Genomic DNA, 12,776 nt, shown 5'->3' on the forward strand with positions numbered 1-12,776 from the left:
GGAAATGTCAAAGGAAGTGATCATCATGGGTGGGGAGGCAACACTGCCAAATCTCTGCTTGCTCATTTGTTGGAGGTCAACACCCCTGAAACTAAACAGTTTGACCTTCGGTCAGCCCAAGCAGTCTTTGGGACCCCAGAGAGAAATTCATAGTGTGGATCTAAACTCAGGACTCATGGTTCTTTTGTGTCCCCTCCCAGCAGGGACATGCTGTTCCCACAACCCTCTCCCAGTGTTCCCTCAATGTCTGTCGTGGTGACAGTTTTTTTCCTGGGCATCCAATGAGGACCCAAAGTGAAGGTGGCAGTGAGGTGTCCCTGCCTCTCTTCTTTGGACTTTGAGTTTTTAGAGGAATACATCCTGAATGGACCTTTAGTGGTGACATCTATTAATGAGGTTAGGAATGAGGTTTTTGAAACAGGCTTTTCACGATCATACACTGACTTTGGTGTCCACTGGCCCCGGACATTTTGGGTGTTGGCTTAGTCTCTTAACCGCTCAATTTTCTCTCTTCAACGTGAGTGTAAAAGTGCCATCTAATAAGGTTATGAAGGTTTAGAAGGAATGTCAGTATGGCAGGTATGGTGATGTTAGACACACTTAAGAGCTCATTGACCACTGGAGAGAGTTTTTGTTAGATGTCATAACAGACTGTGGAAGGACCGGGTGATGAGTACACACAGACCATGCTGCCTTTCAGAGTCCCATCTGCCCTGTGTCCAGAAACCCAATTATATTAAAAATTGATTTTTAGAGAGAGATGAAGGGGGGAGTGAGTGAGTGAGGGAGGGAGAGAGAGAGAGAGAGAGAGAGAGAGAGAGAGAGAGAATGATAGGGAAACATCCATCTGCTGCTTCACCCATCTTTGCATTCACTGATTCATTCTTTTCTGCATCCCAACAGAATATCAAACGCACAACCTTGCATAGCGGGCCCATGCTATAACCAAGTGAGCTATCTGGCAAGAACAGAAACACAGTGTTCTATACCAAATCACATGTCCTATTATGACATCTCCCACGGCTACCCCCGATTCCCAGTCCGAGATTAAGTTAGAGACAGAGGAAGGCTCTAGATGGGGTGTCATAAGAGTTGTCTGGGATTTAACCAGGAAATACTGATCACATCTTCTAGGTGTGGCCCACCCACCTGAGTTAGGCAATGGTCCACATTACACACAGCAAACATGGCCCCATGGTTCCTAGTCCTGGGAGGATCCAGACTTAGTCTTATAAAGGGACCAGCCTTTGCTCAGATGCACAGCATTCTCGTCCTTCTCCCCAGTGACACCTCGTCAACTCTGGTAAGTGTGCACCCCTTTTGGCCAGGAGGGTGCTGAGGCCCAGCCTGTTCTGCTGTCCATGTCAACAGAGAAGGCAGTGATGACAGAGGATGCAGGATCCGGGTCCATCTCAGCTCTGCCTCCAGCCGGCTGTGTGACTTCATCCCGCTGAGGGCCTTAGGTTTTCATCTACAACAAGATGACAGGACAGGATGCTCCCCATTGCTCTTTTGGCTCCTCTGTGACAACTCTTGTGGAAATATCTCTGGTGGGGGCTTAGGACACAACTCTTTTTCTCCTCATATTCTTTTTACTCTCTGGACTCACTTGACTGTTAGGCCCTGGGTTTGGTGAAGACCTACTGTGTACCTTATTTTGGGGGTAGAATGGATGTTTTTCTGTCAAAATCTTGAAGGTTATGTTAAGCCCTAGGCTGGGAGAGCCACCTACCTTACCCTGGTGAGAAGTCCTGCTCCTACATGACTCAGTGAACAATCGCCCCAAGTTTTTGGACCTTCTTCCCAAATGAGGGAATGACTGATAAACTTTTGTGAAATGTATTCAACTCTGGCATTGGCTAAGATGATAGAAGGCCTTGGGTGGTTCCATATAGTGACAAAACAGCAAGATTCTTTCTTCCAAACTGGAGTCTTCTAAAATGCTGTGTTGGGATCATGTTCCAATATTAAAACTTTGGTCCTTTTCAGTGTGGTTACCTCTAACCTCTCTGCTTCTGAATCCTGTGGTCCGTGCTCAGTTGCCTTCTGGGTTCTCTGTCTCTGGTGGACCCTGAAATGCATGAACGGAGGTGTCGGTGGGGGTTCTCCCTCACCCCAGCCTAGTGAGCATCTCCTCCCACCTCCTGGGGTGACACAGTTTTTTCGATTCCACCAGAGCCTCACTTCCTTGGATCCTCAGTCCCCACCCCATGTCCTGACTTAGGGACCCGCACCTGGAGCAGGGTAACACAGGTCCCTGTCTTTCTCTCCGGCAGCCTCTTTAAAAGCTAAGATGAGCCACACTGAAGCTGAGAATTCCGTGATGAGCATGATTGATCTGTTCCACGAATACACTCAACCTGATGACACGATTGACGAGCCGGGCCTGCTGAAGATGCTGAAGGAGAAATTCCCCCACTTTCTTGAGGGCTGTGTGAGTAGGGGTCACTACCCCACAATGCTTATTCGCTGGCATAGTTAAGGACACTTTGCTATGGGACCTTGGAAGAGTCACTTCCATGCTCTGATCCTCAATACTCTTGCTGTAAAGAGGCCTGATAGGACTGTATATTCTGGCTCATCATCAGAATTAAGAGAAAATACTTGTGCTTAAGTGTAAAGACATATGGATATCAAGGGTAGCTAGTAGGTGGTCAAACAGGAGAGTGATGAAGGGGTCCCCTCTCACTGCCACAGTCCATCCAGGAGATTGAAGTCCATATGCTCAGGACCTGCCTCTAGAGCCTCCATTATGTTCTCTGAGAGCCAAGAGGAGGTGATAGAAAGTCCATCACTGACAAAATTTAACAGCTTTCTTTACAATAACTAAGCTCATTCCCAGACTGATTTGATCTGATATTTAGAATGTACTGATCTGATTAAATAAAGAGAAGTTAGACGGTGACACGGAGACTGTGTACAAGAAGAGGGAACTGAGCCTGGAGGATCTGGAGGCCACATAGATGATGGGGGGGGAGGGGGGAGGCAGGGACAAGGACCAGTGTGGGCCTATTTTGCGTTTCTGGGTAGAACTGGGTAGATCGTGTCCTGTAAGTGGCTGAGGGAGTGGGTCTGAGTCCGGAGACCCCCACTCCACCAGCTCATTGATCAGTGCGGCCCTGGGCAGAGCCCATTCACCACCCCTGGGTCTCTCTTGCACGCTGACCCTTGGGCTATGAAATTTCCCTCAGTGAACTGCAGGGTAAGGCCAGGTTCCTGCCACCCCCACATACCACCCACTGACCCACACCAGCTGCACCTGTGCGGCCCCAGGAGCTCCTCCCCCTGCTCTGCCTCCTCCTCCCCCTCCTACTCCGCCCACAGCACTTTTGGGACTGAACATGTCTTGTTTTGTGTCTTTCCCACAGTACAAACAGGGCAAAGACTACCTGTCCCATGTCTTCGAGAAAAAAGACCAGAATAAAGATGGGAAGATTGATTTTTCGGAGTTTCTCTCCTTGCTGGGGGTCGTAGCGACGGACTACCACAATCAGAGCCACGGAGGAGAACCCTGCTCCGAGGAGGACATTGAGACCAACCCAGCAAAGGGCCAATAAAATAAACTGTTTTCTTTGTCCAAAATAGCCTATTTCCTGCTTTGCTTTGCCTCTTAATGCTGTCAAAACCGGTAGTTCTTGGCGAATGTAATTATGAACTTCCTATGGGAGGATTTACCAGGATGTGCCAGGAGCATTCTTTCCTCCTACTCTTCAGCTTAATTGACCGCCTCTCTAGAAGGGTCTTTTGTCCAAATCTACTCCTTGTCCCTTGTACAGCGACATGCCAGGTCCCAGAGGTGGGAAGTACAAAGCACTCTCTTGGCCCAGACATGTTTTTCTTTCTCAAGCACGGGTCAGCTCTGGGGATCAGGGACGTACAGTGAACAGGAGTTGAGGTCTCACCACAGGACCCCATACTCATCCGTGTCTGTCTTAGTTTTAGCATGACCCTGAGGGCATAGGAGAAGTGGCACTCGTGATATAAGCACTCTGTGGAGGCACTGGGGCTCATGGGCACTTGTCACAGTGAACGGGATGCTCAGCAGTGCCTGAGGAGTGTATCCTGTCCCTGTGCGTCTGTGTGTGTGTCCCTGCTGAGTAAGAGTGGGCCATCCTGTGTGCTGAGCTGATCCTCATAATGGTTTGCTAAATGGGAGGAGTTGGGTATGTGGGGAGACCCATGTGGTGCTCTAGGTATAAGGAGCTCAAGCTGGTCCTGGAGTCCAGACAACATCTGAGCACCAAGTGAGAAGACAGGGTTGAAGGGAGGACAGGGCACTAAGGGGTGAATGGAGAGCTCAAACCGGGATCATACACGACAGTTCTCTTTATTTCCGACGGAAAAGAGCCTGTCATTACCCTTAGGCTCTTTGAGGCCAGGCAAGGTGGTCGGGGCCGAGCATTTAGAAAGATGCAAGACACAGGACCTGCCTGAGCAGAGCACTGCCTCTCCCCACGGTAGGGGTCTCTCCACGGTGCCGCGAGGCCAGTCAGCACTCACCTCCGTATGTAGGACCACCTCCAAATGCATCTCTGCTGCTTTCGTAGCACCCCTCCCTGAGGCTCCTGTCAGTCATCCGGCTGTGTCCCTCCCTACCTCCTACTCACAATCTCTAACCCCTCAATCAGGCCAACATTCTTTAGGGAGAAATTATGCAAATGTCTCCAAAACCTCTCTGCCACACCTGCAGGAAACTCAGAGGGTGAGTTTTTGTTTACGTGGATGAGTCCTCCCTCCACTCCTTACCATGCAGGTAGATATCTTTTCGCATAAGACTGAACTGTGCAAACCCTGGAGGTAGAAGGTGTATGGAGAGAGAGGAGGCTAGAAAGCAGGTCGGTGTGACTGGAGGTCTGTGCAGAGGGCAGGACCAAGGCCTGCTGTGGGGATGACTGTACTAGTGATCTATTACTGTGTCCACATTATGTCCCACTTAGTGACATAACCAGTACACACTTACTACCCCACAGCTTCCTGGACAAGGAGTCCTGCATGGCTGAGCCCAGCCCTTCCACCAGGGACTCTCAGGGGTGGGGCCGTGGCCTCAACTGAGGCAGGATCCGTTCACTTAGGATCAGCACTCACTCAGGGGTTTTGGTGGATTCAGCTTGGACTGAAGGAAGCCTGGAGTTCCTCTCTGTCTGTGTCAGTCCCTTGGTGCTAGGGACTGACATGTGGGTTTCTCCAGAGAGCAGCTCCAAACACGGAGGTTGAGTCTCTGGAGTGCAGGTCATGAGAGAGACACTGAAATGCAGAGACAGAGAAATGGTGAGTCTGAGCGAGAACGTGTTAGGCACTTGTTAGATTCAAGGAGTACTGACATGCTGGGGCTGCCAAGAGTGTACAAGGTCCCTGTGACGCTGAGAACAAAGAGTTCAGCAACATCCTGCATTGAGTCAGAGACCCTTATTAGAAGTTTATGTTTGAAATTCTCCACTGAGTAATACCCCCCCCTGTAACTGCGCACAACCTCCCTAGCCAATGACTAACAGCCACATCAGCTTCTGTATGATGCTTGCTCATCCTAGACAGCCACCCTATAAAAAGGAGCCATTTTAGAAGCTCGGAGATGCAGTCCCTGTGCAGGTTGGGGGGGGCTGCAGTCCCTGTGCATGTTTGGGGGGGGGCTGCAGTCCCTGTGCAGGTTTGGGGGGCTGCAGTCCCTGCGCAGTTTGTTGGCTGCGCAGGTTTGGTTGGCTGCAGTGCTCCAGTCTCTTTGGAGGCGTGGGTTGCCTGCAGTCCCTGTGCAGGTTTGGGGGGCTGCAGTGTTCCCCTGTGTGGGTTACCTGCATCCCCTGCGCAGGTTTGGGGGGCTGCAGTGCTCCCTTGCATGGGTTGCCTGCAGTCCCTGTGCAGGTCTGCAATAAAACGTATAAAATTCACTTTGTGTCTGCCGTGGCCTGTCTCGCCGGGATGTTACAGCACTGACTGACTTTTTACTAACAACTCTTGGTAGTGGCCTCCGGTCACTTGGCCATCTTCTATAGAGTCACTAATACAGTCCACATTTGAGGGGAAAGCACACAACCACAGCGCACAGAGCTGTGTCCACAGGAGGTGCGGGCGATGGGGAGCCACCGAGAGAAGAAGTGGAAGGGTCTCAGCTGTCCGTGTTTCGCCCAGACCCACAGAATGGTCAGCTGCAGAGCCAGGGATGAACCCAGTTCCGTGTCCTGGAAGTTGGGGTCCTTGCTGCGCCCAGACATTCTCAGGACTCTGGACTAGGCCGTGCAGTGTGACCATGTACAGACATGGGGTAGCACAGGGAAGAGCCAGAGCATTTATGTGGCAGCTTCGAGTGGCACTTGTCCAGTCCTTGTCTGAGAGGAGCCCAGGCTGGGCACTAAACAGCAACTCTGTCCACACTCCACTGTGGGAAACAGGGTGCAAGCTGACAGAATCCCTGCAGTTTAGATTGTGGGGGACAGAGATGTGAGGACTGACAGTAAGCTAACAGAATCCTTACTGCCCATCCCCCACCCCACTTGCTTGATTAAGTTGCTAGAGGCAATTTGCATGCTCTTCTTCTCATCCTTTGTTTTGTGAAGATGCTGGTTGAGATGTGATGTTTGGCTCATAACACTCTTGGGAGGTGTCTTGGTGTTCTGCAGAAATGTGACTTTGGCCCTGGCCGGTTGGCTCAGCGGTAGAGCGTCGGGCTGGCGTACGGGGGACCCGGGTTCGATTCCCGGCCAGGCCACATAGGAGAAGCGCCCATTTTCTTCTCCACCCCCACCCCCTTCTTCCTCTCTGTCTCTCTCTTCCCCTCCCGCAGCCAAGGCTCCATTGGAGCAAAGATGGCCCGGGCGCTGGGGATGGCTCCTTGGCCTCTGCCCCAGGTGCTAGAGTGGCTCTGGTCATGGCAGAGCGACCCCCCGGAGGGGCAGAGCATCACCCCTTGGTGGGCAGAGCTTCGCCCCAGGTGGGCGTGCCGGGTGGATCCCGGTCAGGCGCATGTGGGAGTCTGTCTGATTGTCTCTCCCTGTTTCCAGCTTCAGAAAAAATACAAAAAAAAAAAAAAAAAAGGAAAAAAAAAAAAAAGAAATGTGACTTTGCATCTGAGACCTTTTTGTTTTACAAATAGCATTGCTCTCTGCTGCTCTCCACCTATAAAAGAAAGCATATTTGGAGGTGCTATTGCTCTTACAGGTCATCAGCTTACAGGAGGCCTCCCAATCTATTCCTTTTCTCTCTGTGTTTATTTCCTAATTTTGCACCGTTCCCACTCAAGATGTGCACAATTACGAGCCACGCTGGTTCATGGTACCCCAACCAGGGTGGAGGAACCCCAAGTTCCCTTATGCTGAGGTTACACTTATGCAGCTCTGAATCTCACATTCTTGGGTAATGAGAAAATTGAGGCCCACAGAGAGGACGAAACAGGTCTGGGTACATGACAGGCAAATCAGCAGTGTTCTGACCTTATAGCCAAAAGCTCTGACCTGTTGTCCCACTGGGTTGGTTTGAAAATTAGAAATTCTAATGTAAAGGGAAGCTTTTGCTATGTGGGATCGTTTCCTTCTGAAATGCAGCATATAAGCACACGTGCATACACACACACACACACACACACACACACACACACACACACACACACATCCTAGATGTAATAAATACTGGAAGGATACTAAGAGGATTAGACAAAAGAAGTGACAAAGAAAGAAAATGAGGTTGGAGGCACTACTTCCCCAGGACACACTCCAGTCTTTACAGGTCTCATCCCATGTGAGCCTGATCATCTCTGAGAGGTCCGTGCTGGGATATTCCCACTGTGCAGGCAGGAGGGAGACACCCCCACAGCCACAGTGCCTTGTCCGGGATCAAGAAGAGGAAAGAAGAAGCTGAATCTGAACTCAGGTCTGTCTTCTCAAATCTGGGACCCTGCATGCCCCCAGGCCTTCTAGGGGGCTGTAGAAAAGGGTGTTAGTGTCACCAGGATCAGAAATGGTATTCTACAGAGAAAGGGTGTGAATAGTCAGCAACCCCAAGGACTATTTGTGTATCTGTCATTAGAGGAGGGGACTCAGGGAAGGGGACCCCAGGAAGTGAAGTCACTTCCTTATAGAACTTGGAACCCGATACTCACATTCTAGCGACAGCACCAGACACAGCTCCCTTGGTTAGTGACTGTTGAGACTTAAAATGTTCTGCTGTTTTCCCACTTTTGGGAGCTCTCGCTTCCACAAATCCCACACTGAGCGTTTTTCCAAACTCATAGGATGTTGGTTCAACCCTCGTCCATGACATCTATGTCCATTCTTCTGAGGTCCCCTCAGGTACCAGAAGGCAGCCTTGGTCAGGCCAAGGCAGGCCAGGCCACCTCTGCGAGCCACCCCTGGGCAGGCCCCGTAAACCTCCTCTTCATGTGGGAGCATAGAGACGTGGAGAGAGGACCTGCTGGGCAGAAACATGCTGCTGGGAGTGGGATAACCTGTGATCCTGTCATGATCACAGCCCAGGACAGCGCTGGCAGGTGGAGAGGGGCATTTGAGTTTGTTTGTTTATTTGTCCTAGTGAGAATCCTAGGCCCTCAGGTTGTCACGTGCTTGCTGTCCTTGGTGGAGGTCCCTACAAAATGTAGTGGAGAGAGTCACAAGGGTCAGAGCAGCGACAGACAGGGCTCTGAGGTGTACTGCCTGGTGGCTGGGCACCGTCTTCTTCACAGAGCTCCACGGAGGACGTCCAACAGCAGGAGGGACTGGTGTCCCACACATCTGCAGCGTGCAGTGTGGGCTCACGGGGAGTGCTGGTGTCCAGGGGACGCAATGTCCAGAAAATCATGTCAAGTCAAGATGGTATCGGCTCCCAAAGATACCTGCTACTCTCCTGAGTTCCTTCTAGAGTTCTGATCCAATAACATCTGGATCTCCCAATGCACCCTCATTGTCCAGCCCCTCACTGTCCAGATGCAAAGCCACTTTCTGCATACTTTTAGAAATATCAAAAGGAGACGTGTCATTTTGCCTCACATTCAGTGAAGAGGATCCTTTTATTTCTTTCTACCGATTTTCCTTTCTTAATGCCCATCCTCGAAAGTCCGTGTGGACCTGACAGTCCTTGTACACCTTGCCAAAGGACACGGGGCTCACGGTACCGTGTCTATTGCTCGGCCATCTTCTGCCCTGGAGTAATATCTGGGGTGTGAGCAGCAGGGCTCTACAAACTACCCTGAGGGAGACTGGTTGCCCTGGTGATCCAGCTCTTCACCTCTGTGGGACCTGACCTTGATCCCCTTCTGTTCCCAAGTCAGTGGTGCTGTTTGGACGTCTCACATGTCCCAATATCCTGATGCCTCCCACCCCAGGAAGAGCCTCTGTGTTCTCAGCTTAGAATAAGATGCATTGTCAGAAATCAGACAGATCGGTTTGTTCGTGCAGGGAGTTGCTGTCCATCCTCAGCTAACAAAAGATGACCTAAGATACTAGTGTGTCTCATCATTCCCCACCTCCAAGTCTAATTTTCTTGCCAAGAACCGTTTTTCTCCTGTGGGCGCTCATGATTCGCCTCTTGCCACCAGTCACTGAGGCTTTGGGGATTCAATCTGAGCTGAAGGTGCCAAGCCACCTGGTGCCCAGGGCACTGCTTTTGACTGCATGTCCCTCCTCTGTCCCACCCCAGGGAGAAAAAGCATCAACCAGAAACACAAATAAGATCAGCACGGTGCGAAACACCCAGGCACAGCCACTGGACAAGCGGGTTGAGGACCTGGTGCCAGCCTTCCTGAGCAAGGACACCACCTTTGTCCCCTCCTTTCTCTGTGTATATAGAACATTTGCTGCCACCGAACAGCTGTGGAGCGAGTATTAGCCAGGTGAGCTCCCTGCCTCTCTACAGCACAGTGGTCATTTTGGCCACCTGCTAGCTGTGTCTTCATAAGGTCAGTGCTCTCTGTGAGTTTGTGTGCTTCTCTGAACAGCGGAGTGAACCCAGGATCAGCCTGTTGGGATTACTGTGGAAACTCGGTGGGGGGCCTGGCAGCTGGAGAGGTCCGGGGGAAGGACTGTTGTTGTGCTGATAGGTCATTTTCCCTTCTGCATGGGATGAAGCCACTCCCTTGTTCTTCACTTTTCTTTGAGCCTTGGGTTATGTTGTTTTTTCAAAAAGAAATCGGTGGCCCTGGCCAGGTGGCTCAGTGGGTTAGAGTGTTGTCTCAACATGCCAAGGTTGCAGGGTCAATCCCAGGTCAGAGCACATCCTACAATCAATGAATGAGTGCATCAATAGGTGGAAACAACAAACCAGTGTTTCTCTTTCTCTCTCCATCTCCTTCCCTTGTTCGTTCTTTCCTTCCCTCTGGTCAATATTTAAAACTTTTAAATAAAAAAGGAGATTAGAGATTCTCTTAGGTGTCCCTGTCCTGTGTGAAGCCAGAGCTGGAATGCCAGGGCTGAGCAGTTTGCCCCAGGCTCACTCAGATAATCTGAGATGGGTGGTTGGGGGGCTCATTCATTCAGCAAAGACACTGGAATCCCAGCCAGGTTCGGGTGCAAGCTCGTCAGGAGGCGCTGAGCATGATCCATTGCACAGAGCAGACACCAAGCCTGCTATCCAGAACTTCCTTCTAGTCAGGAGGGAGACAGTCACACCGGACTCACAGGCAGGTAGTGTCCATGGGACAGTCGATGTGACAGCCTCCTGGCCTCCTCCAGGTATGGCTGCATCTTCACGTATGACAGAGGGGACGGTGGACCTGAGAACCATGTACAAAATGAGTGGGCTTTGGGTCAGATCCCTGAGGGGAATATGGGACTGTGAACTGGTGGTGCTGGCAGGAACCTGCATCCCACCCTTCACGGGATTTCTGGAAGAGGACAGAAGTCCGGGGCTTCTCCTGGTGAAAAGGAAAGGAGACAGTGAGAGCTGTGGATGTGGGTTAGGGTGGTGGGGAGAGCACTGCAGAGGTGAGTGGACAGAGCCCCTAAGAACATCCACACCCACCCCTTCCTCATTCCAGCCCTGCCTCCACCTCCCCATCCTGGGATCTGGGACCTGGAACGGGGGGTGTGGGAGCATCCTGGTCACTAATCTGGTAAAACTTCAAGAGCGGGTGTTGGCTGGTGCTCCCACCCTTGTGAGTGGAGTGCCAGTGGGAGGAGAGGAACCTCACAGCGCAGCTAGTGAGTTAGTAGCACACAGGGGCAGGAGTTGGAGTGTGAGCTGTTACTCAGGCCTCTAGAAGCCAGGGCTGGAGACAGGGCCTGTTTGTGTGCTCATTGATCAGATATTCATGGAACACCTACTGTGTGCCTCTGAGCGCAATGAGCAGAGCAGACATCGCCCCTCCTGCCCTCATGGAGCTGCCATTCCAGTGGGGAAGGGGCGGGGACACTGACAGAGCAGCCAGGCTTCCCTGAAGAAGGGGCCTGCCGGTCACACTGTTGTTCAAGCTCTGTTACAAAGACTTCTGCGAGCCCTTCTTCGGTGAACAGACATACCTCTGCCAGGACTGCCAGATGGAAGGGGGACAAGCAGTAGGACTGGCTTCTGGGTGGGCAAGTGCCGGAGGCACAGGTCCCCGGGTTCCCACGGGGATGCTCTGGGCGGGCAGCGTGGAAGCGAGGCCAGGCTGCAGACTCTCCTGCCCACGTCTCCCCCAGGGCCATCTCTTCCTTCCTTCCTGGGCCTCTGGATCCACCTGCATCTGGATGATTTTGTCGAACTCCCAGGATTTTGTCCCTGCTGACAGTGTTGGCTTACCTGGAGCTGAATCTCCTGGGCTCTGACCTGGGGCACCAGCCCCACTGTCTCCTTTCACACCTTCAACACTTGAATCAAATGAGACCGAGATGGTGACTGAGACCGAAGGTGTGGAGGACTCAGGTGGCTTATGTGGCAGTGAGGAGGGTTGGGGAGGACAAGGGAAGGGAGGGGAGGGAAGGGGAGAAGAGGGGAGGGGAGGAGAGGGGAGGGGAGGGGAGCGCCTGCCCACCCAGAGAAGATCTTCCAGAGACTGGGGTTTGGCCAGGAGCAAGGATTCAGCTCAGCTCACTCTTCCACCAGTCAGCCTACCTTTCTAGAAGACTTCCTAGAGCTGGACTCTTGAACTTCACTGTGGATTGTAGAGATTTTCTATCTGTAGAAGGCATTCATGGTGATGATATGTTCTGTTTTGGACCTATAGAATCAGCTCCAGAGGAAGATGAAGAAACACCTGAAGAGGTGACGTCAGCTGAAGTGTCCTCTCCAGAGCCAGAGCAGGCTCTGGGCACAGCTGTCACTGAACTGGAGGAGGCAGGGGACCCGCCCTCAGCCCCTGAGCAACTCCCTGGGGCTCCCATGTGGCCTTCAGTCCCAGGTCCTGAGCCAGAGCCTCGGCTGTGTCAGCTGCCATGTCTGAGGGGGCTCCCCCATTCAGTTGTAGTTGTAAGGCTTCTGTGTTCATATGTATACTAAAGTTGCACTGTACTTTTTTATAGCATTTAGTTAAAAGAAAGTATATTTTTAATAAAATGTAATGACGTTTCTTAAAATAAAATTTATTTTAATGAAATAGAATTGGACCCTGTGATCCTTCAAAATGTGCATTCTGGTGGCATTCAGGGCATTTTGCACTTTTTCACATGACATCACAACCACTCTCTAGTTCCAGCACGTTCTGTGTGGTTGTGGGCGGTGGTGGCAGCTTTCGTTAGCTGGGAGATCATTTCCGAGGTTGGCAGTGCACGGCTGGGGCTCAGGCAGGGGAGGTGGCATTCATTCATTCCTGTTTTTATTCCCCCCAGCATGTAGCACTCATGGCACATTTAAAAGCCATGTCAATATTAGGAAAGAGTTGT

The 12,776-nt window shown here is 51.5% G+C and overlaps 1 protein-coding gene across 1 annotated transcript; it reads left to right on the forward strand.

The window, feature by feature from the left end:
• Nucleotides 1-1,262: 1,262 nt before the first annotated feature.
• Nucleotides 1,263-3,557, forward strand: LOC136392080 (protein S100-A7-like). The gene is made up of 3 exons (XM_066364081.1): nucleotides 1,263-1,303; nucleotides 2,277-2,434; nucleotides 3,369-3,557. Exons 2-3 carry the CDS (start codon nucleotides 2,294-2,296, stop codon nucleotides 3,555-3,557), a joined length of 330 nt encoding a protein of 109 aa, XP_066220178.1. The 5' UTR covers nucleotides 1,263-1,303; nucleotides 2,277-2,293.
• The last annotated feature ends 9,219 nt before the right edge of the window (nucleotides 3,558-12,776 follow it).

Source organism: Saccopteryx leptura, chromosome 2 (genome assembly GCF_036850995.1).
Source record: "Saccopteryx leptura isolate mSacLep1 chromosome 2, mSacLep1_pri_phased_curated, whole genome shotgun sequence".
Taxonomy (NCBI): domain Eukaryota; kingdom Metazoa; phylum Chordata; class Mammalia; order Chiroptera; family Emballonuridae; genus Saccopteryx; species Saccopteryx leptura.